Source organism: Loxodonta africana, chromosome 11 (assembly GCF_030014295.1).
Source record: "Loxodonta africana isolate mLoxAfr1 chromosome 11, mLoxAfr1.hap2, whole genome shotgun sequence".
NCBI lineage: Eukaryota > Metazoa > Chordata > Mammalia > Proboscidea > Elephantidae > Loxodonta > Loxodonta africana.
The window spans coordinates 4,875,789-4,901,132 of record NC_087352.1 but is presented as its reverse complement, the minus strand read 5'-3'; the positions used below and the strand labels follow the sequence as shown (position 1 = coordinate 4,901,132).

The 25,344-nt window shown below is 53.4% G+C and overlaps 1 protein-coding gene across 1 annotated transcript in view; it reads left to right on the top strand.

Annotated features, from left to right (window-relative positions):
- FCGBP (Fc gamma binding protein) overlaps positions 1-24,800 on the top strand; it is a 44,902-nt gene extending 20,102 nt beyond the window's left edge. The window contains exons 9-20 of the mRNA XM_064293482.1: positions 1,539-2,124; positions 3,491-3,690; positions 4,228-4,369; positions 7,158-7,534; positions 8,683-9,256; positions 9,829-10,445; positions 10,970-11,513; positions 13,476-14,047; positions 14,625-15,198; positions 16,636-16,835; positions 18,888-19,271; positions 24,250-24,800. Coding sequence (XP_064149552.1) covers positions 1,539-2,124; positions 3,491-3,690; positions 4,228-4,369; positions 7,158-7,534; positions 8,683-9,256; positions 9,829-10,445; positions 10,970-11,513; positions 13,476-14,047; positions 14,625-15,198; positions 16,636-16,835; positions 18,888-19,271; positions 24,250-24,525 — 5,046 coding nt within the window. The 3' untranslated portion in view covers positions 24,526-24,800. The remainder of the gene's footprint in view (positions 1-1,538; positions 2,125-3,490; positions 3,691-4,227; positions 4,370-7,157; positions 7,535-8,682; positions 9,257-9,828; positions 10,446-10,969; positions 11,514-13,475; positions 14,048-14,624; positions 15,199-16,635; positions 16,836-18,887; positions 19,272-24,249) is intronic.
- Positions 24,801-25,344: the final 544 nt, after the last annotated feature.

Below are 25,344 nucleotides of genomic sequence, written 5' to 3'. Positions count from 1 at the left end.
TATATACCAAGCTTCTAGAATGGCACCTGGAAGGTATTAAAAAGACAAAAAAACAAACAAAAAAAATTGCCATTGAGTCGATTCCGACTCATAGCAACCCTGTAGGACAAAGTAGAACTGCCCCATAGGGTTTCCAAGGAGCGCCTGGTGGATTCGAACTGCTGACCTTTTGGTTAGCAGCTGTAGCTCTAACCACTGCACCACCAGGGTTTCCCCAGGGCACATGGTAAACCCTAAATAAGCATTAGTTGTCCATATTCTTGTTATTTGCACCCCAATGAGTCCCCCAGCTTCCCTCTGAGATGGAAACAATTATTATTCCCAGTTATCAGATGAGGAAACTGAGGCCCAGAGGTGAAGTCACTTGTCTTTAACCATGACCCTGCTCTGCTTGGGAGTGATGGCTACTGACTGTGTGTTTTTAGGAGACTCAGCCAGGAGCGTGGCTTTCTCCTGCCTTCTCCCCTGAGTCTTCACACCTCTGAAAAAAATCCAGTCCTAATCGTGTCTGGGATAAGGAAGGCCCAGCACACGTGTGGGAGTCCCGGGGCGGTGCATATGGCTAAGTGCTTGACTACTAACTGAAAAGGTTGGCTGTTCACACCCATCCAGAAGCTCGCTGGGAGGCAGGTTTGGTGATCTGCTTCTGAAAAGTCACAGTCTCGAAAACCCCACGGAGCAGTTCTACTCTGGACACACGGGGTCGCCACGAGTCGGAGCAGACTCACAGCGACTCACAGCAACAACAGTCAGCATGTTAATTAGGGGTAGATTTCAAAGGCTCCAACTGAAACTGTTATTCCTGACTCATGGGTTTGAAGTTCATTTCCCTGGGAATTCAGCCAGACTTTCCACCCCTGGACACTCAAAGAAAAAACCCTTCCCAAAACCAAAAATACAAACCCACTGCTGTCGAGTTGATTCTGACTCATAGCAACCCTATAGGACAGAATAGGACGGTCCCATAAGGTTTCCAAGGAGCAGCTGGTGGATTCAAACTGCTGACCTTTTGGTTAGTAGCTGTAGCTCTTAATCAGTGTGCCACCAGGGCTCCAAAAATCCTTAAGGCCTGTTTAATAATAACGATAATAATAATAAATAAATAAACTTCCCTCCGGAGCTAATCTGATAATAGCGAATGTGCCTAAAGGTCTCCTTCTGTACCAGGCAGTTTTCTCAATGCTCTACAAATATTTCATCCTGACAACAACCCATTATCTCCACTAGACAGATCAGGGAAAAGAACCACAGAGTGGCAGGTGACCCACCCAAGGTCTCAGAGGTAGAGAGGGCAGAGCTGCGTTTGAACCCAGGCAGGTGGCTCCAGGGTCAGTTGTTGCATTGTAAACCACCGCATTCGACTGTGGACAAAGGATTGCTGGGAAAGTTGTTATTCCTTTGAGACCTTGTTATTATACCCATTTTATACATAGGGAAACTGAGGCCCAGAGAGGTGAGGCCACACAGACCCTCAGTGTCAGGCAGGGGCTTAAATGAGGATCTGCCTCCTCTGAAGCGTGGCCTCTCCCACCTCCCAGGTGGATGGCGTGGACATGAAGCTGCCCGTGGAGCTGGCCGAGGGCCGGGTCCGAGTCTACAAGCACGGCTCGGACGCGGTGATTGAGACTGACTTCGGCCTGCGTGTGGCCTATAACCTCCAGTACTACGTGCGGGTCACCATCCCAGGCAACTACCACCAGCAGCTGTGTGGCCTGTGCGGGAACTACAATGGGGACCCCAAGGATGACTTCCAGAAGCCCGACGGCTTGCAGGCGGGCAACCCCAAAGAGTTCGGCAACTCCTGGGAGGAGCTGGCGCCCGGCTCCCCGTGCCTGCCCCCCTGCCAGCCGGGCGGGGACTGCGACACCACCGAGGAGTGCGCCCCCGAGCTGCAGAAGAAGTACCAGCAGGAGCAGCTCTGCGGGTTCCTCGCCAGCCCCAAGGGGCCGCTGGCCGCCTGCCACCAGCTGCTGGAGCCCCAGGGCCCCCTGGAGGAGTGCGTCTTTGACCTCTGCCTGGGCGGCGGGAACGACACCATCCTCTGCAGCAACATCCAAGCCTACGTGAGCGCCTGCCAGGCTGCGGGAGGCCACGTCGAGCCCTGGAGGACCGAGACTTTCTGTCGTGAGTGAGGGGCAGGGAACTGGAGACCAAGGGTGGAGGCTGGGGGAGACCGAGGGGCAGAGAAGGGGGAGACTGAGGGGCAGAGAAGGGGGAGACCGAGGGGCAGAGAGAGAGGAGACAGAAGGGCAGAGAAGGGGGAGACTGAGGGGCAGAGAGGAGGGGGAGACCGAGGGGCAGAGAGAGAGGGAGACCGAGGGGCAGAGAGGAGGGGGAGACCGAGGGGCAGAGAGAGAGGGAGACTGAGGGGCAGAGAGGAGGGGGAGGCCGAGGGGCAGAGAAGGGGGAGACTGAGGGGCAGAGAGGAGGGGGAGACTGAGGGGCAGAGAGGAGGGGGAGACCGAGGGGCAGAGACAGGGGAGGCCGAGGGGCAGAGAGAGGGGAGGCCGAGGGGCAGAGAGAGAGGAGACTGAAGGGCAGAGAAGGGGGAGACTGAGGGGCAGAGAGGAGGGGGAGACTGAGGGGCAGAGAGAGGGGGAGACCGAGGGGCAGAGAGGGGGAGACCAAGGGGCAGAGAGAGGGGAGACTGAGGGGCAGAGAGGAGGGGGAGACCGAAGGGCAGAGAGAGAGGAGACTGAAGGGCAGAGAAGGTGGAGACTGAGGGGCAGAGAGGAGGGGGAGACCAAGGGGCAGAGAGGAGGGGGAGACGGAGGGGCAGAGAGAGAGGAGACTGAGGGGCAGAGAGAGGGGGAAACTGAGGGGCAGAGAGAGGGGAGACTGAGGGGCAGAGAGAGGGGGAGACTGAGGGGCAGAGAGAGGGGGAGACCGAGGGGCAGAGAGGGGGAGACCAAGGGGCAGAGAGAGGGGAGACTGAGGGGCAGAGAGAGGGGAGACCGAAGGGCAGAGAGAGGGGAGACTGAGGGGCAGAGAGAGGGGAGACCGAGGGGCAGAAAGGGGGAGGCTGAGGGGCAGAGAGGAGGGGAGACAGAGGGGCAGAGAGAGGGGAGACTGAGGGGCAGAGAGGAGGGGGAAACTGAGGGGCAGAGAGAGGGGAAGGCCGAGGGGCAGAGAGAGGGGAGACTGAAGGGCAGAGAGGGGGAGACTGAGGGGCAGAAAGGGTGAAGACTGAAGGGTGGCGGGGAGACTGGGGGCAGAGAGGGGGGAGACTGAGGGGCAGAGAGAGGGGGATACTGAGGGGCAGAATGAGGGGGAGACTGAGGGGCAGAGAGAGGGGAGACTGAGGAGCAGAGGGAGGGGAGACAGGGGCAGATAACGGAGAGACTGAGGCTCAGGAAAGGGGGAAACTGAGGGGCAGATAAACGGGAGACTGAGAGACAGAGAGAAGGAGAGGGTTAGGCACAGAAGGGGCAGACCCTAGACCCTGCAGCCCCTTCCCTCTGGGGCTCTGACTGGCACCCCTTTTCCACAGCAATGGTGTGCCCCCCTCATAGCCACTACGAGATCTGCGCGGACACCTGCTCCCTCGGCTGCTCAGCCCTCAGTGCCCCTTCACAGTGCCCAGATCTGTGTGCCGAGGGCTGCCAGTGTGACCCCGGCTTCCTCTCTGACGGCCAAGCTTGTGTACCCATCCAGGACTGTGGCTGCTACCACAACGGTGTCTACTACGATGTAGGAGCCCTACACCCCTCCCCTCTACCCCTTGGCCCCTTGGCCTATTCCCTATTCTCTCAGCCCCACAAAAGTCTCTCCCACCTACCCCTTCTTCTGTTCTCGTACTGCTCCCCCCGCTCCCAGCTCCAGCATGTCCTGTCCCACCTGGATCCCTCTCAGCCCCTAGTTTTGCTCTCTCTGGTCTACCCTCCACATGGCAGTGGGAAAGACCTTTCTAAATATGACCATGGACCCTGTAGCTTGAACCTCTCCCCTGGTTCCGCAGGTCAAGTTTGGGTCTCATATCACAGGTCTGGGCAAAAATATCACTTCCTCAGGCCACCGCTGACCACCAAGATGCGATTATGCCTCTCAGTTATCCCTGCCTCTGACTCCCTCTGCTTTTCTCTCTTGCTCTCTCACAGTCAGTCCTTTTCCATTCGCCCGCATGTGTAGTTGTCTAAAGTCTGTCCCTTGCCGGGCAGTGAGCCTGTGTGACGGCTGGCACCCTGATGGCCATGGCATCCCTGATGGCCATGCTCTCTGTCTCCACAGCCAAATCAGACGGTACTCATTGACAACTGCCAGCAGCAGTGCGTTTGCCACGTGGGTGAAGGTCTGGTGTGCCAGGAGCACACCTGTAAGCCCCCGGCGGTGTGCCAGCCCGAGGGAGGTGTCCTGAGCTGCGTCAACAAAGGTGCTGTGCTAGGGTGGTGCAGCTGGGGATGGAGGACAGGGACTCTGGAGCTGAGGGGTGCTGTGATCTTCACAGAGGACAAAGGCTGAGGTCTCGGACCTGGAGACCCAGAGGCAGAGAACCTCTAGTTGGGGAGGCGGCGACCCTTAGGGTGGAATCTTGGCCGCGGGGACCCTTGGAGCTAGGTTTCCTGGGACAGATATCAGAGACCCTCAGTGTGAGGCAGTGATAGGCAGGCTTTTCCAGTAAAGGGCCTGACAGTAAACATTCAAGACTTGGAGGCCGTACGGTCTCTGTCACAACTACTCAGCTTTGCCTTTGTAGCATGAAAGCAGCCATCACCAAAATGTAACTGAACCAGCATGGCTGTGTTCCAATAAAACTTTACAAAAAAAAAAAAATGAATAGAGGAATTAACATATTTGGGGATCCACAAAGATGTCTGTCCTGAAAGTCAATAATCTTTTTTAAGATGCATTCCCTACCTTCATCAGGTCCATATTCTGGTGGACCAATGCAGACTATAAAAAAAAACCAGGCAGCCACCCCACCATAGTTTGCTGAGCACTGGTGTGTGGGATTAGGCTCAGAGCTTCAGACACCAACGCCGAGGGACAGGGTAGACTGGGGGCCCTGGGGACAGGGAAAGAAAGCACAAAGTTCTGAGGTCTTGGGGAGATTTCCAGGACAGAGGGCAGAGATTCCACCAAGGCTGGGACCTGGGATACAGGGAGCCCCTCAAGCTGAGGATCAGAGATTTCTAGGGATACAGACATGGGACCGCTCCCCCCAAGACTAAGTTGGGACACAGAATCACCTCCTGGGGCTGGTTTCTGAGGGTGAAGGGCAGAGAACCCCCCAGGGCCAAGGTAATGGGACTTCTAGAACTGAGAGGCAGGGGGACTGAGACCCTCGGGGCCCATGGGCAAGATGAAAGGGACTTCCAGGGATGGGGATGTCTGCAGTCAGGGTCCAGTGAGGAGACGGAAACCACACAGTGAACACGGTGAATACTGGTTGCTGTCAAGTTGACTCTGACTCGTGCTGAGCTCACGTATTTCAGAGTAGAACTGTGCTCCATAAGGTTTCAAGGGCTGAGCTTTTTTTGTTTTGTTTTTGGAAGTACGTCACCAATCCTCTTTTACGAGGAGCCTCCGGGTAGCCTTGAACCTCCAGCCTTTCTGTTCACAGCTGAGTGTGTTAACCACCTGCACCACCCAAAACCAGAAACCAAACCCATCGCCACTGAGTCAATTCTGACCCCTAGCGACCCTATAAGACAGAGTAGAACTGCCCCAGAGAGTTTCCAAGGAGCACCTGGTGGATTTGAACTGCTGACCTTTTTGGTTAGCAGCCATTGTGCCACCAGGGTGTCCACCCAGGGACTCTGTAATTTGAATAGGGAAAGCTGAATATAAAGTATTATTTACTCGTAATAGGGGATCTGGAAACCCTGGTGGCATAGTGGTTAAGTGCTACGGCTGCTAACGAAGAGGTCGGCAGTTCGAATCCGCCAGGCGGTCCTTTGAAACTCTATGGGGCAGTTCTACTCTGTCCTGTGGGGTCGCTATGAGTCGGAATCAACTCGACGGCAGTGGGTTTTTAATAGCGGATCTACAACTGAGGGGTAAAGAGAATGCAAATGAGTACAAGAGTAGCAGATACAGAGGTCAGTCCCTATCTCAAGGGCTAAAGCAGAGTACCAAGGGAAGGGACCATTTTGGAAGAGGGACCCCTACCCTGAGGCAGAGATTCAGACCCCACTGGAAAGGGTGTGGCTGTAGCTCACGGAATGGCAGAGAAGTTTGTGCAGGCTGGAGCTGAACTACTAACCTAAAAGTTGGCAGTTCAAACCCACCATCGGCACTGCAGAAGGAAGGCCTGGCAATCTGCTTCCATAAAGGTTCCAATCAAGAAAACCCTATGGAGCAATTCTACTCTGTAACACACGGGGTTTCTATGAGTCAGAATTGACTCGATGACAGCAGGTTTGGATTTTTGGGTTGGAGCTAGCACCCAAGGGGGTGCTGCTGAAGCTTGTTGGGAAACAGCCTCCTGGGCACTTGAGTGACTTGCTGGGAAGCCAGGGCTGCTGGCCCCCTCACACAGCAAGAGCAAGAGAGAAGGTCACACTGGAAGCAGGAGCCCTTTCCTCCTGGAGTGACCCTCCAGCGCCCTCTCCTGACAAAGGTTAACACCTTGGGGTAATTTGGAGCTAGCTGAGAGGTAATAAATTGATAATTGACACAGAGGGAAAGAGGAGAGAGTTTTAAGGCTGGGGTCATAGACACGGGAATTGCAGGACATGGGGTGCAATGATGCTAGGGAAAGGGTTTTAGACACAGAAATCCTTGGGGCAGAGTCTCAGAAATGAGACCCCACAGCCTCTGTCTCAGATGCAGCCACTTGGGGATGGAGTCTTATCCAGAGGGTCCTCAAGCCATGAGACTTAGATACAGAGACCTGAGAGTCAGGGTCTCAAACATGATCAAGCTCTTGTATCTCTTGGTCTCAGATCTAGTTTCCTGGGTTGGGATCACAAGCGAGGGGACTCTGGGGCTTGGGTCTCAGTTGCAGGGACCTGTGATGCCTGGATCTTGGACACAGTCCACACAGCCCTGGTGTCAGATGTGGGGGAACCCCGGGGCCTGAGTCTCGGGCACGGCAAAATGTAGGTCCTGGATCTCAGATATGAGGACCCTGGAACCCAGGTGTTGTCTGTGGTGACCCTCAGAGCCAGGGTTCCTGGCACAGACTTGGGCAGGTGCGGAGATCAGCTGGCCTTAAGCTGGGCAGTTCCTCAAGATTCTGTCCCCTCTGCCCCCAGACCCATGCCATGGCGTGACGTGTCGGCCACAGGAGACGTGCCAGGAGCAGGGTGGCCAGGGCGTGTGCGTGCCCAACTATGAAGTCACATGCTGGCTGTGGGGCGACCCACACTACCACTCCTTCGACGGCCGGAACTTCGACTTCCAGGGCACCTGCAGCTATGTGCTGGCAGCAACTGACTGCCCGGGGGTCGATGCCAAGGGTCTGACACCCTTCAGTGTCATCACAAAGAATGAAAACCGGGGCAACCCCGCTGTGTCCTATGTGAGGCTCGTCACCGTGACTGCCCTTGGCGTGAACATCTCCATCCACAAAGGCGAGATCGGCAAAGTGCGGGTAGGTCCAGCAGGATGGCTCCCTGAGCCCCACACCCGGGTCCTGCAGGCTCAAGGCTCTCTGCCCTCACCTAGGCCTGGGACAGAAGGGTGACTGTAACGACAATAATTACAGCAAAAACATCACCCTTCCGTTGGGAATTGAATTGAGCGAGTCCTGTACTAAGGGCTTTAAAGGAGGACTTCAAAACTTGCTTCTTTAGAGAGACCTGGATTTGAATCCAGGATCTCCTTCTTATGAGTTGTGTGATTGCTTTCCTCATCTGTGAAATGGGGATTGTAGCAGGCGACATCCCACAGCAAGGTGGCGCATGCAAAGTGCTCAGTTCAGGGTCTGGCCCAGGTAAGCACCCAGTGAGTGAAGGGACAAATGAGAAGCCCAGAGACCTGTATGAAGAGACGGTCTCAGGGAGATGAAGGGGGAGAGGGGGGACCACCCTTCTGCCCCGGAAATGAAGGTGCAGGCTGATGGCAGCTCAGAAGGACAGAATAAGGTATGGAACAGGGTCAGCACTCAGTCAACAATGCTGAGTGAGTGGAACGGACATGCAGAGACTTGGAGATACTCAGAAAAAGCAGTGAGGAGAGAGGCAGAGACAGTGAGTCAAAGAGACAGAGAGAGAGAGATGAAGCTATGCAGTGAGACCCAGAAAGAGAGCTGGACCCAGATATGAGAGAGACCTAGAGAGAGGGAGATTCAGAGAGAGCACGAGAGAGTGAGAGAAAGCACAAGAGACAAAGAGCATGTGAAAGATGTAGGGAGAGAAAGACCCAGAAACAGAGATGAATCTGGGTAAAGAGAGAGACCTTGGGAAAGACCTAGAAAGAGAGAGACAGCCAGAAAGAGAATGCAAAGAAGGACAGACAGACAAGCTCAGGGAGGTGGGGTCGGGGGCAGAAAGAGAGCTGGATGCAGATAAAAAGAGGCAGAGAGAGAGAGACCCAGGAAAGGAAGTAGAATGAGGTTTCAGTCCCCAGAACAGGGCCTGGACCAGAGCTGACACCCATGTTTGTCAAATGACTACACAGCCATCAGTCATGAGGAAGGCCTTGGCAGCTGCTGCCCCAGCAGGAGGGGTGAGGTTGCAGGGGACCAGAGATGGGGCCTCCTCCCTGGAGTGACACTTGTTGGCCTCCCTTTCTCCCCAGGTGAACGGTGTGCTGACAGCATTGCCTGTCTCGGTGGCTGGCGGGCGGCTGGCAGTGACCCATGGTGCATCGAAGGCAGTGCTGACGGCAGACTTCGGGCTGCGGGTCACTTATGACTGGGACTGGCGGGTGGAGGTGACGCTGCCCAGCAGCTATTACAGCACGGTGTGTGGGCTCTGTGGGAACATGGACGGCAACCCCAGCAATGACCAAGCCTACCCCAATGGCACACTGGCTCCCTCCATCCCTGTCTGGGGCGGCAGCTGGCGAGCCCCAGGCTGGGACCCACTGTGTTGGGACGAATGTCGAGGGTCCTGCCCAACGTGTCCCGAGGACCGGCTGGAGGAGTACGGGGGCCCCAACTTCTGTGGACCCCTGGCCCCTGGCACAGGGGGCCCCTTCGCCACCTGCCATGCCCACGTGTCACCTGATAGCTTTTTCAAGGGCTGCGTCCTGGACGTCTGCCTGGGCGGTGGGGCCCATGACATACTTTGCCAGGCACTGGCCGCCTATGCCACAGCCTGCCAGGCCGCCAACATCACCATCAAGGACTGGCGAGAGCAGGCCGGTTGCAGTGAGTGCTGAGGGAGTGTGCGGGGGGTGGGGGGGCGGGGAAGCCTGGTTTCACTCTGGAGCCTCTGGGTCTGTTGGTTTCTTAGCTTCCCCTCTCCCTGTGTCTGTCTCTCTGTGTCTCTGTCCTGTCTCCTGGTGCTTCTCTCTGTGTCTCCCTTTGATTCTTCTTCTCCACCTGGGTCTCTGTTTATCTCTTTTATCCTGTCTTGCTCTGTCTCTCTCCCTCTTTCTCTGTCTCTCTCTGGGTCTATGTCTCTGTCTTCCTCTCGTCTCTCTCTCTCTCTGTCCGTGTCTCTTGCTCTGTCTGTCTTGATCTCTCTGTGTTTGACTTCTCTCCCTCTCTCTGTCTCTCCCTCTTTGTCTATCTCTGTCTCTGCATACTCTGGTCCAGGCTTTGGTCTGGCCCAGGTCCCCACTCTACTTCTTTTTCTGAGTCTTTGTCTCTCTCAGTGTCTCTGGGTCCAGTTCTCTTTCTGCCCCACCCTCAGCCCCCTGAGTGTGTCTGTCTGTCTGTCTGTGCTCAGACCCTGCCCCCTGACAACCTTCTGTCTCTCTTGCTCCTTCTGCCCACAGACATCCCCTGCCCTGACAACAGCCACTACGAGCTCTGTGGCCCACCCTGCCCAGCCAGCTGCCCATCTCCCGCACCCCTCAAGACCTCAGACCCATGTTCGGGCCCCTGCACTGAGGGCTGCCAGTGTGACGAGGGCTATGTGTTGAGTGTTGACCACTGTGTCCCCCTGGATGGAGGCTGCGGCTGCTGGGCCAACAGCACCTACCACGAAGCAGGCAGCGAGTTTTGGGCTGATGGCACCTGCTCCCAGCGGTGCCGCTGTGGGCCTGGCGGTGGCTCTGTGGTCTGCATACCTGCCAGCTGTGGGCTGGGTGAACAGTGTACCCTCCTGCCCTCAGGCCAGCATGGCTGCCAGCCCGTCAGCACAGCTGAGTGCCAGGCTTGGGGCGATCCCCACTATATCACCCTGGATGGGAAGCGATACGACTTTCAGGGAGCCTGCGAGTACTTGCTGAGCGCGCCCTGCCAGGCACCGCCCAAGGGGACTGAGAACTTCACCGTCACCGTAGTCAATGAGCACCGGGGCAGCCAGGCTGTCAGCTACACCCGCAGTGTCACCCTGCACATCTACAACCACAGCCTGACCCTCAGTGCCCAGTGGCCCCGGCAGCTGCAGGTGAGGAGGGCTGCAGGCCTGCCCTGGGGCTGCCATCCTCTCAAGCACCTTTCACTTCTTCAGGAGGGGCATGCTGGATGGGTTCAGAGCACAAGTTTTGGAGCTCAGTGGCTTGGAGTGGTGGCTTCCCCCTCTCTGAGCCTTAGTTTATTCTTCAGTAAAATGTATCTAAGAAAAGTACCTGCTTCAGAGGACAGTGGGAGAAACCAGTGACACTGTATCTGTAAATGTCCGGTATTGGGTCTGTGAGGGAGAAACCATTCAGTTATGTAACCACTTTTTTTTTTTTTTTTACCATACATTATTAACTACTAGGGCAGACACTGTAAATGACCACAGATGGGAGGGTCAGCTGAGAATTTAAGAGCTTATGATATTTATTTTAGTTATATTGTAGTGATTATTACTATCTCCAGAATTATTCTTACTATTACAAGAGGGGAGGTCCCTCTGCTAGTAGGTGTTGGAGCCGGGATTCGATTCCAGGACCCCGCCGGTCACCCTGCTCCCGTCTGCGCCCGCAGGTGGACGGCAAGCGTGTGGCGCTGCCCTTCCAGCTGGACTCGCTCCTACGCGTGTACGTGAGCGGCGTCGACGTAGTGGTGACCGCGGCCAACGGGCTCTCCCTGGCTTTCGACGGAAACAGCTTGGTGCGCCTGCACGTGCCGGCGGCGTACGCGGGCGCCCTCTGTGGCCTGTGCGGCAACTACAACCGGGACCCTGAGGACGACCTGCAGGCAGTGAAAGGGGACCCTGCAGGATGGCAGGTGGGCGGTGCCGCGGGCTGCGGAGAGTGCGTGCCCGGGCCGTGCCCGACACCGTGCACCCCGGAGCAGCAGGCGCCCTTCGGCGGCCCGGACGCCTGTGGCGTGATCACGGCTGCCGACGGCCCGCTGGCGCCCTGCCACAAACTCCTGCCCCCCGAGCCGTACTTCCAGGGCTGCCTTCTGGACGCCTGCCAGGCTCAGGGCCACCCCGGAGGCCTCTGCCCTGCCTTGGCCACCTACGTGGCAGCCTGCCAGGCCGCTGGGGCTCAGCTGGAGGAGTGGAGGCGGCCGGACTTCTGCCGTGAGTACTGACCCATGAATGGGCCACACAGGAGGGGCGTCCCCACTCCCCTCACGGGTCCACCCTACCTCCCCTGAACCAGGTATCTCAGTCAGAGAGACTCCTTCCCAACTACACCCTGAAATCCTCCGGGTCAGGTGCGCCAGTGGCAGAGAGTTAGATACGCCTGGTCAGAAACCCTTGGTGCTCAGATATCCGTGTCCATAGACTGGGTGAATGACCCTGTAAAGTTACACAGCGGGGTATGCCCGTGAAGGAGTGTCCCTAGTCAGTCCTAGAGAGTTGTATCTGGTCACATGCCCCTAGACTGTTTCACACACTGAAATGTACAAGGTCAGGGACCTCAGATGGGGACACTGATGGTTAGAGACACTGGGTCAGATTTACAGTGGGACACACCTGCTCAGGTATAGCCAGTGTGACTGTCACCAAAATGCACCTGGTTAGACAGAATTGGTCCAATGCCTTCAGTGACATTTGGTTATGTTAATACCTTTCGGTTAGCAGCTGTAGCTCTTAACCACTGCACCACCAGGGCTCCCATAAAACCCAGTACCCAGTATAGAGAAATATAAAAAAAGAAAAAAAAATTTGCTGTCAAGTCGATTCTGACCCATATTGACCCTAGAGGACAGACTAGGACTGCCCCATAGGGTTTCCAGTGAGCGGCTGGAGGGTTCAAACTGCCGACCTCTTGGTGAGTGGCCATATCATTTAACCATTGCCCTACCAGAGCCCCAAAGTCAGATCTCCATAGTCAGATAGTCCTGGTAATCCCCTTCGTTCAGATATCCTTGGTCAAATGTGTCCTGTCAGCTTCACCCAGTCAGAGATACGTGGTCTGAGGCACACACTGACAAAAACCATGGCAGGCAAACTCCAACAGATGTGTACCAGGTACACTCGGGCATATTCATATTCCGAGATACATCTGGTCAGACGTCCCCAGTCAGGTTCACACTCTGGGACAGTGGCGTCACTAGGGGGGTGCTGGAAGTGCAGGCTGAACCGGGTGACACTGTCAGAGGGGATGACACCAGAATGATTGTCTATAAAGTTTTCATGGAGTGTTTCAGCAGAAATTTGTTATTTTTATTAAAATATCCCTCTGGTTAGTTAGAACATCAAAAACATTTTTCTAAGGCCAGCTACCATGTATACCTACAAGGCTAAAACTCTATGCTAATTTACTTTTGGAATCTACTAACGTGCTCCAGCCAGAGCTGGCATTATTACCTAGTTACAGTGGCGCTTGGGGTCACATGGTTTCGTCTGCATGCGCTACGAGCACACACTCTTGTTTCTGTTGCTGCCGGTGTTTTTATAATCACCAATTTTGTCAGATTTTCTGGCGTTTTAGCTACGATGTTGTAGTAATTAGCATGGGGGTGACACCAACCCTAGTGGTACAACTGCCCTGGGATACTCAGAGTTGGTTCTAATTCTGCAGTATCCCAGTCAAATATACGTGGTCAAATCCACACAGTCAGATTCACTTAATCTTTAGAAATATATTTGCTCAGATTAACACAGCCTGGTTAGCAAGATCTCATTATGTACCCACCTCCCCACAGATTCCCATACTGAATCCCCCACTCAGACGTACTTGATCAGATACCCCGGTCAGATCCTTGGACAAATTCACTCATGACATACACCGAGTGAGATTGTTGTTGTTAGTTGCTCTTTGAGTCAATTCTGACCCATGGTGACCCCATGTGTGTAGACTGGAGCTTGCTCCATAGGGTTTTCAAGGCTGTGACCTTTTGGAAGCAGATTGCCTGGCCTGTCTTCCAAGGCACCTCTGGGTGGGTTCAAACCACCAACATTTCAGCTAGTAGTCCAGCACTTAACTGTTTGTGCCACCCAGCCTGACACACAGACTCACCCAGGCGAATTCTCCCACCCTGAGTTTCCTCCCACCCCTCACCCTGCCTGGCTCATTCCTCTCTGTCCCCACAGCCGTCCAGTGCCCTGCCCACAGCCACTACGAGCTCTGTGGTAACTCCTGCCCGGTAAGCTGCCCGAGCCTGTCGGCGCCCGAGGGCTGCGAGCCAGCCTGCCGCGAGGGTTGCGTCTGCGATGCTGGCTTTGTGCTCAGCGGCGACACCTGTGTACCTGTGGGCCAGTGTGGCTGCCTCCATGAAGGCCACTACTACCAGCTGGGCGAGTCCTTCTACCCAGGCCCGGAGTGTGAACGGCGCTGTGAGTGTGAGCCAGGTGGCGTGGTCAGCTGCCAGGAGGGCTCAGCATGCAGGCCCTATGAGGAGTGCCGGCTAGAGAACGGCGTCCAGGCCTGTCACCCTACAGGCTGTGGCCGATGTCTGTCAAACAGGGGCATCCATTACATCACCCTTGACGGGCGTGTCTATGACCTACCTGGTTCCTGCTCCTATGTCTTGGCCAAAGTCTGCCACCCGCAGCCTGAGGACGAGGACTTTTCCATTGTGCTCGAGAAGGGTGCGGACAGAGACCCCCAACGCCTGCTGGTCACTGTAGATAGCCACGTTGTCAGCCTGGCTCGAGGGCTGCAGGTGAGTGGATATGACCCTGCCCTGGGGGCCTGAGGGCGACACAGCCCCAACCTGAGGTGGTCTAAGGGGGACACAGCCCCACCCTGGGGTGGTCTAAGGGGGATACAGCCCCACCCTGGGTATATGAGGGAACACAGCCCCATCCTGAGGGTCTGAGGGAGACACAACCCCACTCTGGGGGTCTGAGGGGACACAGCCCCATCCTGGTGGCCTGTGGGGGGACCCAGCCCCATCCTGGGGGTCTGAGAGGGACACAGCCTCATGCTGGGGGTATGAGCGGGACACGGCCCTATCCTGGATGTCTAAGGGGAACATAGCCTCATCCTGGGGGCCTGAAAGGAACACAGCCCCATCCTGGGGGTCTCAGGGGGACATGGCCCTGCCCTGCAGAAGGGAGGGGGGTGGCTGAGAGTGAAATAACCCTGCCTGCCCTGCGTGAACGGGACATAGTCCTACCCCGGGTAACATGGCCCCATGTGGGGGCATCTGAAAGGACAGAGCTCCGCCCTGGGGACATGAAGGGGCAGCCCCACCTGTGGATCTGCGAGCCCCTGACTCACCTGACCCTTCCACTCAGATCTCTGTGGATGGGGAGACCGTGACCCTGCCCGTGGCTGTGGGCCCTGTGCGGGTGACCGCCGAGGGCCGGAACCTGGTTCTGCAGACGGCCAAGGGGCTGCGGCTGCTTTTTAATGACGAGGCCCACATCCTCATATCCATCCCGAACCCCTTCCGCGGCCGGCTCTGTGGCCTCTGTGGGAACTTCAATGGCAACTGGAGCGACGACTTTGTCCTGCCCAACGGCAACGCGGCCCCCAGCGTGGAGGACTTCGGAGCCTCCTGGAGGGCGCCCAGCTCCTCCGCAGGCTGCAACGAGGGCTGTGGGGCCTCCGGGTGCCCCGTGTGCCGCGCGGAGGAGACGGCGCCCTATGAGAGCAGCCAGGCCTGCGGGCGGCTGCAGGACGCCCAGGGCGCCTTCCAGACCTGCCACGCGGTGGTGAGCCCCTCCGAGTACTTCCGCCAGTGCGTGTACGACATGTGCGCCCAAAAGGGAGACAGCGCAGTCCTCTGCCGCAGCCTGGCAGCCTACACCGCTGCCTGCCAGGCGGCCGGCGTGGCCCTGGAGCCCTGGAGGACGGACAGCTTCTGCCGTGAGTGTCCGCAGGCCCGGCTCTGGGCGTCCCCTGACCTCTCCTCCTCCTCCTTTTTTCTTTATTTCTACCTCTAGAGTGACTTCATTACTGAGCTATAAGGGTGTCCGAGGGCCATACTCTTGGGGTTTCGCCAGTCTCTTTCAGACCAGCAAGTCCGGTCTTTTTTGTGTGTGTGTGTGAGTTAGGATTTTGTTCGACATTTTTCTCCAGCTCTGTCCGGGACCCTCTGTTGTGGTCCCTGGGTAGCTGAGCACCATCTAGTTGTGCCGGACTCAGTCTGGTAGAGGCCGTGGTAGTTGTGATCCATCCCTCCACTGGACCAGTCTTTCCCATGTCTTTAGTTTTCTTTCTTCTCCCTTGCTCCAGACTGAGTAAAACCATTGGAGTATCTTAGTTGGCTGCTCACAAGTTTTTAAGACCCCAGACACTACTCACCAAAGTAGCATGTAGAAGGTCTTCTTTATAAACTATGTTATGCCAGTTGAGGTAGATGTCCCCTGAGATCATGCTGACCAGTTCCTTCTGTCTCCGTCTCCAGAGCAGGCCCTCCTGATTGAATTGCTTCTCGGCTTGCTCATCCCATTCCCACTCTGCTGGTTTCCCTCCTGCCTCTCTGGCTGACCCTTCTCAGACTCCTTTCAGGGGCCCACTCTCCTCAACCCTTAAATTCAGCTCTTTCAGAGGGCTTTATCCTAGACTGTGGTGACATGGAGGGAGGGTAGGCAGGCCAGAAGCTCACCCAATAAAGCCTGAGTCTGAGGCTCACGCAGACCCCCGGGCAGAGCCTCCTCCCCTGAGATATTCAGGGCAGGACCTATGCCCAGCCATCATCAACTCACAGCCTGTCAGTGCCGGCAGTGGCCACTGTCTGTCTCCAGCCCTGACCTCTCTCCTGACTGCCAGCCTTAGGGGTCCAGTGGCCTACTGGACGCCTTTCCCTGGGGTCCCTTAGGGGCCCTTGCACCTGCTGTGTTCTCAACTGACGTCAGCAATTCACCTCAAGCCTGATCCTCCTTGTCTCCCTCCCTGGTCCCCATCTTGGAGCAGCCACACTACCTGCTGATCACCCAGCCAGAGCTCAGGGCCTCACCCTGGAGGTATCCTCTATCACAGCCCAGCCCCCTTTGGGCTGTCACTGTCTGTCCTGCTGGATAGGAACTCCACAAGGGCAGGGCTTAGGGCTGTCTTCATCACGTCATCCCCAGCACAGCATTACCCAGGGCTGAGTGTGCAGTACCCATCGCCACAGAGTCGATTCCAACTCATAGTAACCCTACAGGACAGAGTAGTTTCCAAGGAGCGGCTGGTAGATTCAGATTGCCAACAGCTGAGCTCTTCACCGCTACGCCACCGGGGCTCTGAGTGCGCAGTAGACCCTGTTAATTATTCAGTGCCACATGGAGGCATGACCTACCCTGCCTCTTCTCTTTGCAGCTCTCCAGTGTCCCGCCCACAGCCACTATTCCATCTGCACGCGCTCCTGCCAGGGCTCCTGTGCCGCTCTCTCGGGCCTTACAGGCTGCACCACCCGCTGCTTTGAGGGCTGTGAGTGTGATGACCACTTCCTGCTCTCCCACGGAGTTTGCATCCCTACCCAAGACTGCGGCTGCGCCCATGACGGCCGGTACCTGCCGGTAAGCTGGGGCTGGAGGTGGGTAAGGAAGGTGCCGGGTCTGGGGGAGGCTCAGAGCTTCTGTGCCAACCTCCTCATGGATGGGGACAGAGGAGCTGCCACAATTTCCCAGCCGTGTGACTCGATGCTGGTGACGTCCCTGTATTGATTTCACGTGGCTGCTGTAACAAATCACCACAAACGTGGTGGCTTAAAACCAGATAAATTTATTCTCTCATGATTCTGGAGACCAGAAGTCTGAAACCCCCTTCCCGGCCCTGGCCCCAACTTCTCCGCCCATGCGTCCCCGTCCCAGCCTGATCTTCTGCCCGTGCTGGACGTTTCTTGGATTCGTGAGTCTGGCATTCAGGAGAGGGGTTGGGCTGGAGACGTAAAGGTGGGTGCCATCAGCATACCAAAACCAAACCAAACTGGTTGCCGTTGAGTCAATTCTGACTCATAGCGACCCTATAGGACCGAGTAGAACTGCCCCATAGAGTTTGCAAGGAGTGCCTGCTGGATTCGAACTGCTGAGCTTTTGGTTAACAGCCAAGCTCTTAAGCACTGCACCACCAGGGCTCCCTTCATCAAGAGGTAGAGTCTAATTTCCTTCCCCTTGAATCGCTCAGATTCTCTAATTGTTCACGTTATGCCACATTTGCTTTCTCTGTCATTCTTTATCTATATAAGTATGTATATATATATTTTCTGAACCATTTGAGAGTATATTGCAGACATGATCCCCTTTACCTCTAAGTACTTCAGTGTGAATTTCCTAAGAATAAGGAAATTCATTTATATGGCCACAGTACAATTACCAAAATCAGGGAACTAACATTGATTGAATCAATAATCTACAGATTTTACTCAAATTTCACCAGTTGTCCCAATAAAGTTCTCTGTAACAATTTACCTGCCCTCTCTCCCCGGGCCAGGAGCCAGGAGCCCTGGTGGCACAGTGGTTAAGTCCTCAGCCACCAACCACTCCACAGGAGAAAGATGCAGCAGCCTGCTTCCATAAAGATTTACAGCCTTGGAAACCCTATGGGGCAGTTCCACTCTGCCCTATAAACCCAATCCTTGTAACCTACTTTCTCTGGTTTTCTCCCACCTGACTGGCTACTATTTGTCTATCTCATTTTCAGGTTCTTCCCCATCTCTCAAATCCTTAAAACTACCTAGCTCAAGACTCAGTCTTCAGACCTTTCTTCACCTCTGTCTACATTCACTACCTGGGTGATCTCATCCAATCTCAAGAAAACTAAAAGCCACAGGTCCTGGATTGTGGGGCATCGCCAATGCCCACTTCTGCCTGTATCAGTTAGCTTTTCCTGGTTAAAAAGTACTCCTAAAACTTAGTGGTTTAAAACAACAACCACTTATGTAGTTCACAATTCTGAGATTCTGCAGTATGGGCTGGGCTTAGCTGGGTGGTTCTTCTGCTGTCCCCTGGGTTCACTCATGTATCTGTAATCACAGATGGATTGGCTGAGGGCTGGCTGATCTAGGGTGGTTTCAGCTGAGGTAGTTGTTTCTCTTCCATGTGGCCTCTCGTGCTCCAACAGGCTAGCCCAGAATAGTTCTCATGGTGGCTGAGGAGAGTTCCAAGAGAGAGAAAATGAAGCTGCAGGGTCTCTTGAGAGCTAGACTTGAAACTGGCACAGCATGGCTATTGCTGCATTGTATTGGCCAAAGCATAGTCTTCAGGCCAGCCCAGATTCAGGGGAGGGGAAATAAATTCTACATCTTGATAAGAGTTGCTGCAAAATCACTCTGCATGGATACTGATATTTGATGAGAGGAACCACATCCAAATCACTCCTGGAGGCCACAGGAATATTATTTAGGATTGGTTGAAAGAACTGTCAGCAAAGGGGGCTCTGAGGGTTGCCAACCGATCGACTGTCAAAATTGAAGTAGACCTTATGCAATGGCACAGTTCATGGTGGCAGAGCTTCTTCACCGGCCACTTGATTTGATTTTGTTTTTTTGTACTTTCATTATATTGGAGAGCAGGATTGTGGCCATTTTTGCAATGCCCCTCATGGTCATAACCTGCTTCTTTCTGTCACAGGTGAACTCCTCCCTGCTGACCTCAGACTGCAGTGAGCGCTGCTCCTGTTCCTCAACCACCGGCCTCACATGCCAGACAGCCGGCTGCCCCGAAGGCCGCGAATGTGAGGTCCAGGCCGGGGCCCGGGACTGCTGGAACCCTCGTGGGCTCTGTTCCCTCTCTGCAGATGCCAACCTCACCTCCTTTGATGGAGCCCCCATTGCCATCAGCTCCCCTGGCGTCTACGAGCTCTCTTCCCTCTGTCCAGGACAACAGGAGACTACACCCTGGTACCGTGTGGTCACAGACACCCAGCCCTGCCATGGCGAGGCTGAAGGCCCGGGCCTGGCCCACATCTTCTTCCAGGATGGGTTGGTCACGGTGACCCTGAACCAGGGCGTGTGGGTAAGCCTGGGTTTTTGTTCTTCCTGTTGCAGTATCCCTACCTTCCTGGCTGCTTGGCTGCCTGTCTGTCTTGCTCTGTGTTTTCTTTATCCGGGTCTCTGCAGTGTGGTATATTTGTCTGGATATTTGTCTGGATTTATATTTGTCTCGATATTTCAAACATAGTATCCCAGTCCCAGCTGAATTCTTTTTTTTTTTTTTATTGTGCTTTAGGTGAAAGTTTACACATATTGTTTTGTGACATTGGTTGCAATCCCCACAATGTGACAACACACTCCCCCTTTCCACCCCAGTTTCCCTATGTCCATTCGATCAGCTGCTGTCCCTTCCTGCCTTCTCATCCTGCTTTTGAACAGGAGCTGCCCATGTGGTCTCATATATCTGATTGAACTAAGAAGCACATTCCTCATGTGTGTTATTTTTTGTTTTATAGTCCTATCTAATCTTTGTCTGAAGAGTGGGCTTTGGGAATGGTTTCAGTTCCACGTTAACAGAGCATCTAGGGGCCATAGTTTTGGGGGTTTCTCCAGTCTCACTGGGTGAGTTCCTGAGGGACAATAACATTCTCAAGTAACTTAATAATTTTGATATTAGTGTTAATCAAGGCTCCATGGGTTGCAAGTGATAGGAATCAAGAATTGGCAGGAAACCAAGTTCAAATTACCCTAACCAAAAAGCAATTTATTGGCTCATTTAACTAGAAAGTCCAGGAGTAGAGCTTCAGGAGTGGCTGGATCCAGGTGCCCTAGCAGTATTATCAGGAATTTGTCCTGTTATCTCTTAGACTTGCTGTTCACCAAATCAGCTTCATTCTTCGGCCAGCTCTCACCTCACAGGGGCAAAGGCGACTCTCCAGCTGCTCCTTATCATCCCAGCAGCTTAGCTACCTTAACAGAAAGTGATGCAACAAAAGACCCAGGATTATATCTCACTGGGTCATCTTGGGTTGCATGCCCACCCCTGGGACCTCTTGCTTTGGCCTTAGGGATGGAATAGTGTGATTGGTCAAGTTTGGGTCACGTGATGTGTCAGGGTCCCCAAGGCCATTCCTAGGTTCACTGATTTGCTAGAAGGACTCACAGGACTCAGTATATATGCCATTCTCACAGCTAAAATTTATTACAGCAAAAAGATACAAAGCTGTAGTAAGGTGTATATAAGTTTTTGTGTGAGAGACTGACTGGATTTTTAAACTTTCACACTTAAAGCACAATAAAAAAAAAAAGATACAAATCAGCAAAGGGACAAGGTCCATGGACCCAAGTCTGAAGGAAACCAGGCACAAGCTTTCCAGAATCTTCTCCCCATGGATTCACACAAGATGTGCTTAATTCCTGCAGCTTTGAGTAGTGACAACACGCGTCTACCAGGGAGGTTCAGTAGAGACTCAGTGCACAGGGTTTTTTATTGGAGGCTGGTCATGTAGGTACCCTCTGCCTGGCAGATACCAAAATTCCAGACTCATAGAAAGAAAGCAGGTGTTCAGTACAAGCCACATTGTTTGTACAAATAGTTGAGGCACAGTGAGCTGCTCTTATCAGTTCCGGGTACAGTGAGAACCCTCCAGAAATCTGAATTCCCAGACCCAGCCAAGGGCCAACCTTGGAAGCAGTCTTTCTAAGGATAGCAGTGTCAGGCTTGCCATGTTAACACTTTTCTACACACCTAATCAACATGGAGCTGGATGCAGAGTTGGGTATTGATGGGGGCCCAAAGGAAGGTCGAAGGGAGGTTCTCTTACCAGAAGAGAATGACATAGATGCCGGGTGGGCAAAAGCAACAACTGGCCACTTCAGCAACAATATTTCTGTTAATGATAGCTGATGTATTAGTTATTTATTGATTCATAACAAATTACCCCAAAACAAAGCAGCTTAAAATAACCAATGTTTATTATCTCACACAGTTACTGAGGGTTTGGTGTACAGGAGCAGCTTAACTGGGTGATTCAGTCTCAAGGGCTCTCATGAGGTGGCAGTCAAGCTGTTGGCCAGGGCTGCTGTCTCTGAAGACTTGCCTGGGGCTGGAGGTGCCAGCTCCAAGCTCACTCATGTGACTGTTGGCAGAAGGCTTCCTTACTACGTGGGCCTTTCTGTGTGGGTTGCTTACCAAGTGGCTTCCTTCTAAGTGTGTGATCTAAGAGAAAGTGAGCAAGCAAGAGAGCAACTCCAAGATGGAAGCCACAGTCTTTTTTATAATCTAATCTCAGAAGTGACACATCATTACTTCTGCCATTTCCTATTGGCAGTGCAGACCAAACCTGATATGGGTGTGGGAGGGGCTTACACAGGGCATGAATGCCAGGAGGCAGGATCGTTGGGGGCCATCTTGGAGGCTGGCTACCACAGCCAACAACTATTGAGCACTTACTTCTTTCCAGGCACTGCACTAAGACCTTTATACACCTGAGGTCAGGGGACCATTGCTATCCTCATTTTACCCAGAGGAGACACTGAGGCTCAAGAATGTGAAGTCATTGACTCAAGTCACTCACAGAGTCCATGGGAGACCCAGGCTTTGAAGTCACCAGAGTCCTTGTCCTTAACCACTTTGATGTAAAGGGGTGCTTGTGGTTACTGTATAGATACAAGGGACTAAGATGGAGTCCAAGCACAGTGCTTGGTGGGACTCTGACTCCGCTAATTCCAGGCCACTTGACCCTTCCCTGGAGCCCCAGTGACGCAGTGGTTAAGAGCTACAGTGAGCTATGGCTGCTAACCAAAAGGTCGGCAGTTCAACTCCACCAGCTCAGGGATACCGGGTCCAGAGGACGTGCCATTCCCCTGGCTCTTCTTTCTTGGTGGTATGAGGTCCCCAGTCTCTTTGCTCTCATCTGTCTTTTATCTCTCAAAAGAGATTGACTCAAGACACAACCTAATCCAGTAGATTGAGTCCTGCCTCATTAACATCATAGAGGTAGGATTTACAACACCTAGGAAAATCACATCAGATGACAAAATGGTGGACAGTCCCACAATACTGGGAATCATGGCCTGGCAAAATTGACGCACATTTTTGGGAGACACAATTCAATTCATAACACCAGCCAAGGACCAACCTTGAAAGCAGCCTTTCTAAGGATAGCAGTGTCAGGGCACCCGAGACTCAGCACCCATCAGCGTTCCATTCTCAGCTTCCCAGAACAGCATTCCAAACCCAAGCCACCTCCCTCTCATGACATCTAAAGCATTGTGTGATCTGACGCCTTGCTGGACTCTCTAGCCCCATTTCCTACAACTCCCTCCCTCACTAGTTGTTCTTCAGCCCTGCGGCCCTTTTTGGTATTTGTATGGAAGACCAGACTTGTCCCTGCCTGAGGGCCTTTGCATTTGCCGTTCCCACTGCTGCAATGCTGTTTTCCCGGATTTTCAAAAAAATTGGCTTCTTCTCATCCTTTGCAGTTCTAGCATTGCTTCTACAGGCAGCAAAGTTGCCCAACTCCTTGACCTCTAGAAGCTCTCTTTTGGATCCTAGTCTTGGTCCTGTCACCCTCTTTTTTCTTTCTTTCAAGGCACTTACCAGTATTTGAAGAGGAGCCCTGGTGGCACAGTGGTTCAGTGATACGGCTGCTAACCAAAAGGTCGGCAGTTCAAATCCACCAGTTGCTCCTTGGAAACCCTATGGGGCAGTTTTCCTCTGTCCTCTAGGGTCGCTATGGGTCGGAATCGACTCAGGCAGCGAGTATCACTATCTGAAGTTATCAGTGGTTTGTTGCCTTTCTGTGTCGGTAGAATATAAACTTGAGGCGGGTAGGGATCCTGTTTATCCTGGTCACCAGTTTGTTTCTATTACTCAGATCATGGTCTGGCACCTAGTGGATACCCAGGAAAAGTTTGGTTTCAGAAATAATTTCAGCCCTGTTCCCTCAGTGTCAGGCCATATGCTGGGTAACAGATGACTCAGACCCAGTTCTTTTGCTTGAGAATCTTGCAGCCTGATGGGACTTTCCATCCATCTATCCACCTATCCTGGTAGCACAGTGGTTAAGTGTCTGGCTACTAACCAAAAGGTCAGCAGTTCAAATCCACCAGCTACTCCTTGGAAACCCTATGGGGCAGTTCTACTCTGTCCCCTAGGGTCACTATGAGTCGGAATCGCCTCGATGGCAGTGGATTCTTTGGGTTTTATCCACCTATCCATCCATCCATCCATCCTTCCATCTTGCTTTCATTCTCTTCTTCCTTCCTTCCTTCTTCCCTCCCAACCTCCCTCTTTCTTTTCTTCCATCCAACCACTCATTCATCCATCCATCCATCTTTTCAGCTGTCTTTCTAGCAATCCGCTTACCTTTCCAGTCATCTGTCAGAGGAACACTCAGAGACAAAATCATTCTGAAAAAAGAAATTTCCTTTTAAAGAAGCGTTGCTAGGGAGTCTAACTTTAGAAGAACTAACTCATCAACTAAAAAAGACAACAGTTATTTAAAGGAAAAAAAAATCACAAGGTTACCAAGGTTTCTGAGTCCACAGACTGTGATAGACAAACAGTAATTTTCTCATATGATTATTGCATGTGCTAAGGCCATTACTTATCTTCAGACACCAGTATCACAAAAAGAAGGCATAAAGTTGCCTTTGTTAGGGAACCAGTAACTTAGAGGGACAGGCTCAAGAGTTATTTTGAGAACTAGAACCAGACAAGGTGGCCCTGGGGTTTCATTTGTTCAACTCTCTGGTACAAAGTGCTTTTTTTTTTTTTCCTTGCCTGACCTTGAACTATGAGCATGCCTACCTATCCATCTGTCCAGCTCCCCATCCATCTACTTCTGTATCCTTCTCTCTATCCGTCCAAACCTCCAGCCATTTCCTCATGTATCCATCTCTCCGTGTAGTGTTTCCATCTAGGTCTTCATTGCTTTCAGCACCCACCGCTGCTTTTGCTTCTTGAACTTACCTGTCTTGGAGTCTTCATCCTGGTAATGCAACAGCCTTTCTGTAGCTCTGGCCTCACCCTTGTGTTTGCTCTCCCCTCATACCAGGTGAATGGTCGCCAAGTGGATCTCCCAGCCGAGGTATTAACATCTGTGTCCGTGAGTCGGACACCTGATGGCTCTGTGCTAGTCCAGCAGAAGGCAGGGGTCCAGGTGCGGCTTGGGACCAACAGGCAGCTGGCTATAATGGTCAGTGATGACCACGCTGGAATACTGTGTGGGGCCTGTGGAAACTTTGACGGAGATCGGACCAATGATGGGCATGACTCCCAGGGGAAGCCGGCGTTGGAGAGCTGGAGAGCACAGGACTTCTCCCCATGGTGAGGGATGTAGCACAGAAGCCAGGCTTCTTGGGGCAGGGACAGCTGCGTCCTCATGGGAAGGGGGCAGTCAGGGTGGGTGCTCAGTCTGCAAGAGGAGGTGCTAAGTGTCTTTGTCTTGCAGCCACAGCTGATGAGTCATCCACCAGGAATGCAGACTTCAGGACCTGATCCCTTGGAGGCTGCAGTGGTCGAAAGATACACTGTGTACCCCACCCTGCTCCACCCCTTTGCTGAGCCAGTGAGGGCCAGTGTGAGAGCACTGAATAAATGTCTTATGCTAAGCTTCACCCAGATGTGTTTGTCTCATGCTTCTCAGGTAGCTCCCTGACTTTCCTCCCTGTACAGCAGGCGTCAGGGGCCTGGAATCGGGCACGTGATGAGTGTTTGTTGGGGAGGGTGAGATGATGGATGGATGGACTGGGAGAAGGGTGGCTCGGGAAATGCAAAGATGGGGAAATAGATGATTGGACGGATAGATGGACGGGAAGATGAATGATTGGATGGAGGGAAGGAGTGGAAAATGGAAAGATATAGATTAGTAGACACTAGCTTTATCATTTATAACCCTAGCGAGTTACTTAATTTCTGTGTGGCACAGTTTCCTCCCCTTTAAAGTGGAGTTATGATCATATCTACTTCACAGAGCTGGAGTGAGGATTTAATGTGTTAATTCATTTAAAGTTTGAGAACAGTGCCAGGCCTTTCTTCCCGGGCACCTCCACGTGAACTTGAACCTGCAACTTTTCAGTTGGCAATTGAGTGTGTAAACTGTTCGTATCACACAGGGACATAAAGAAATAGGCTCAGTGAGGTTACATAA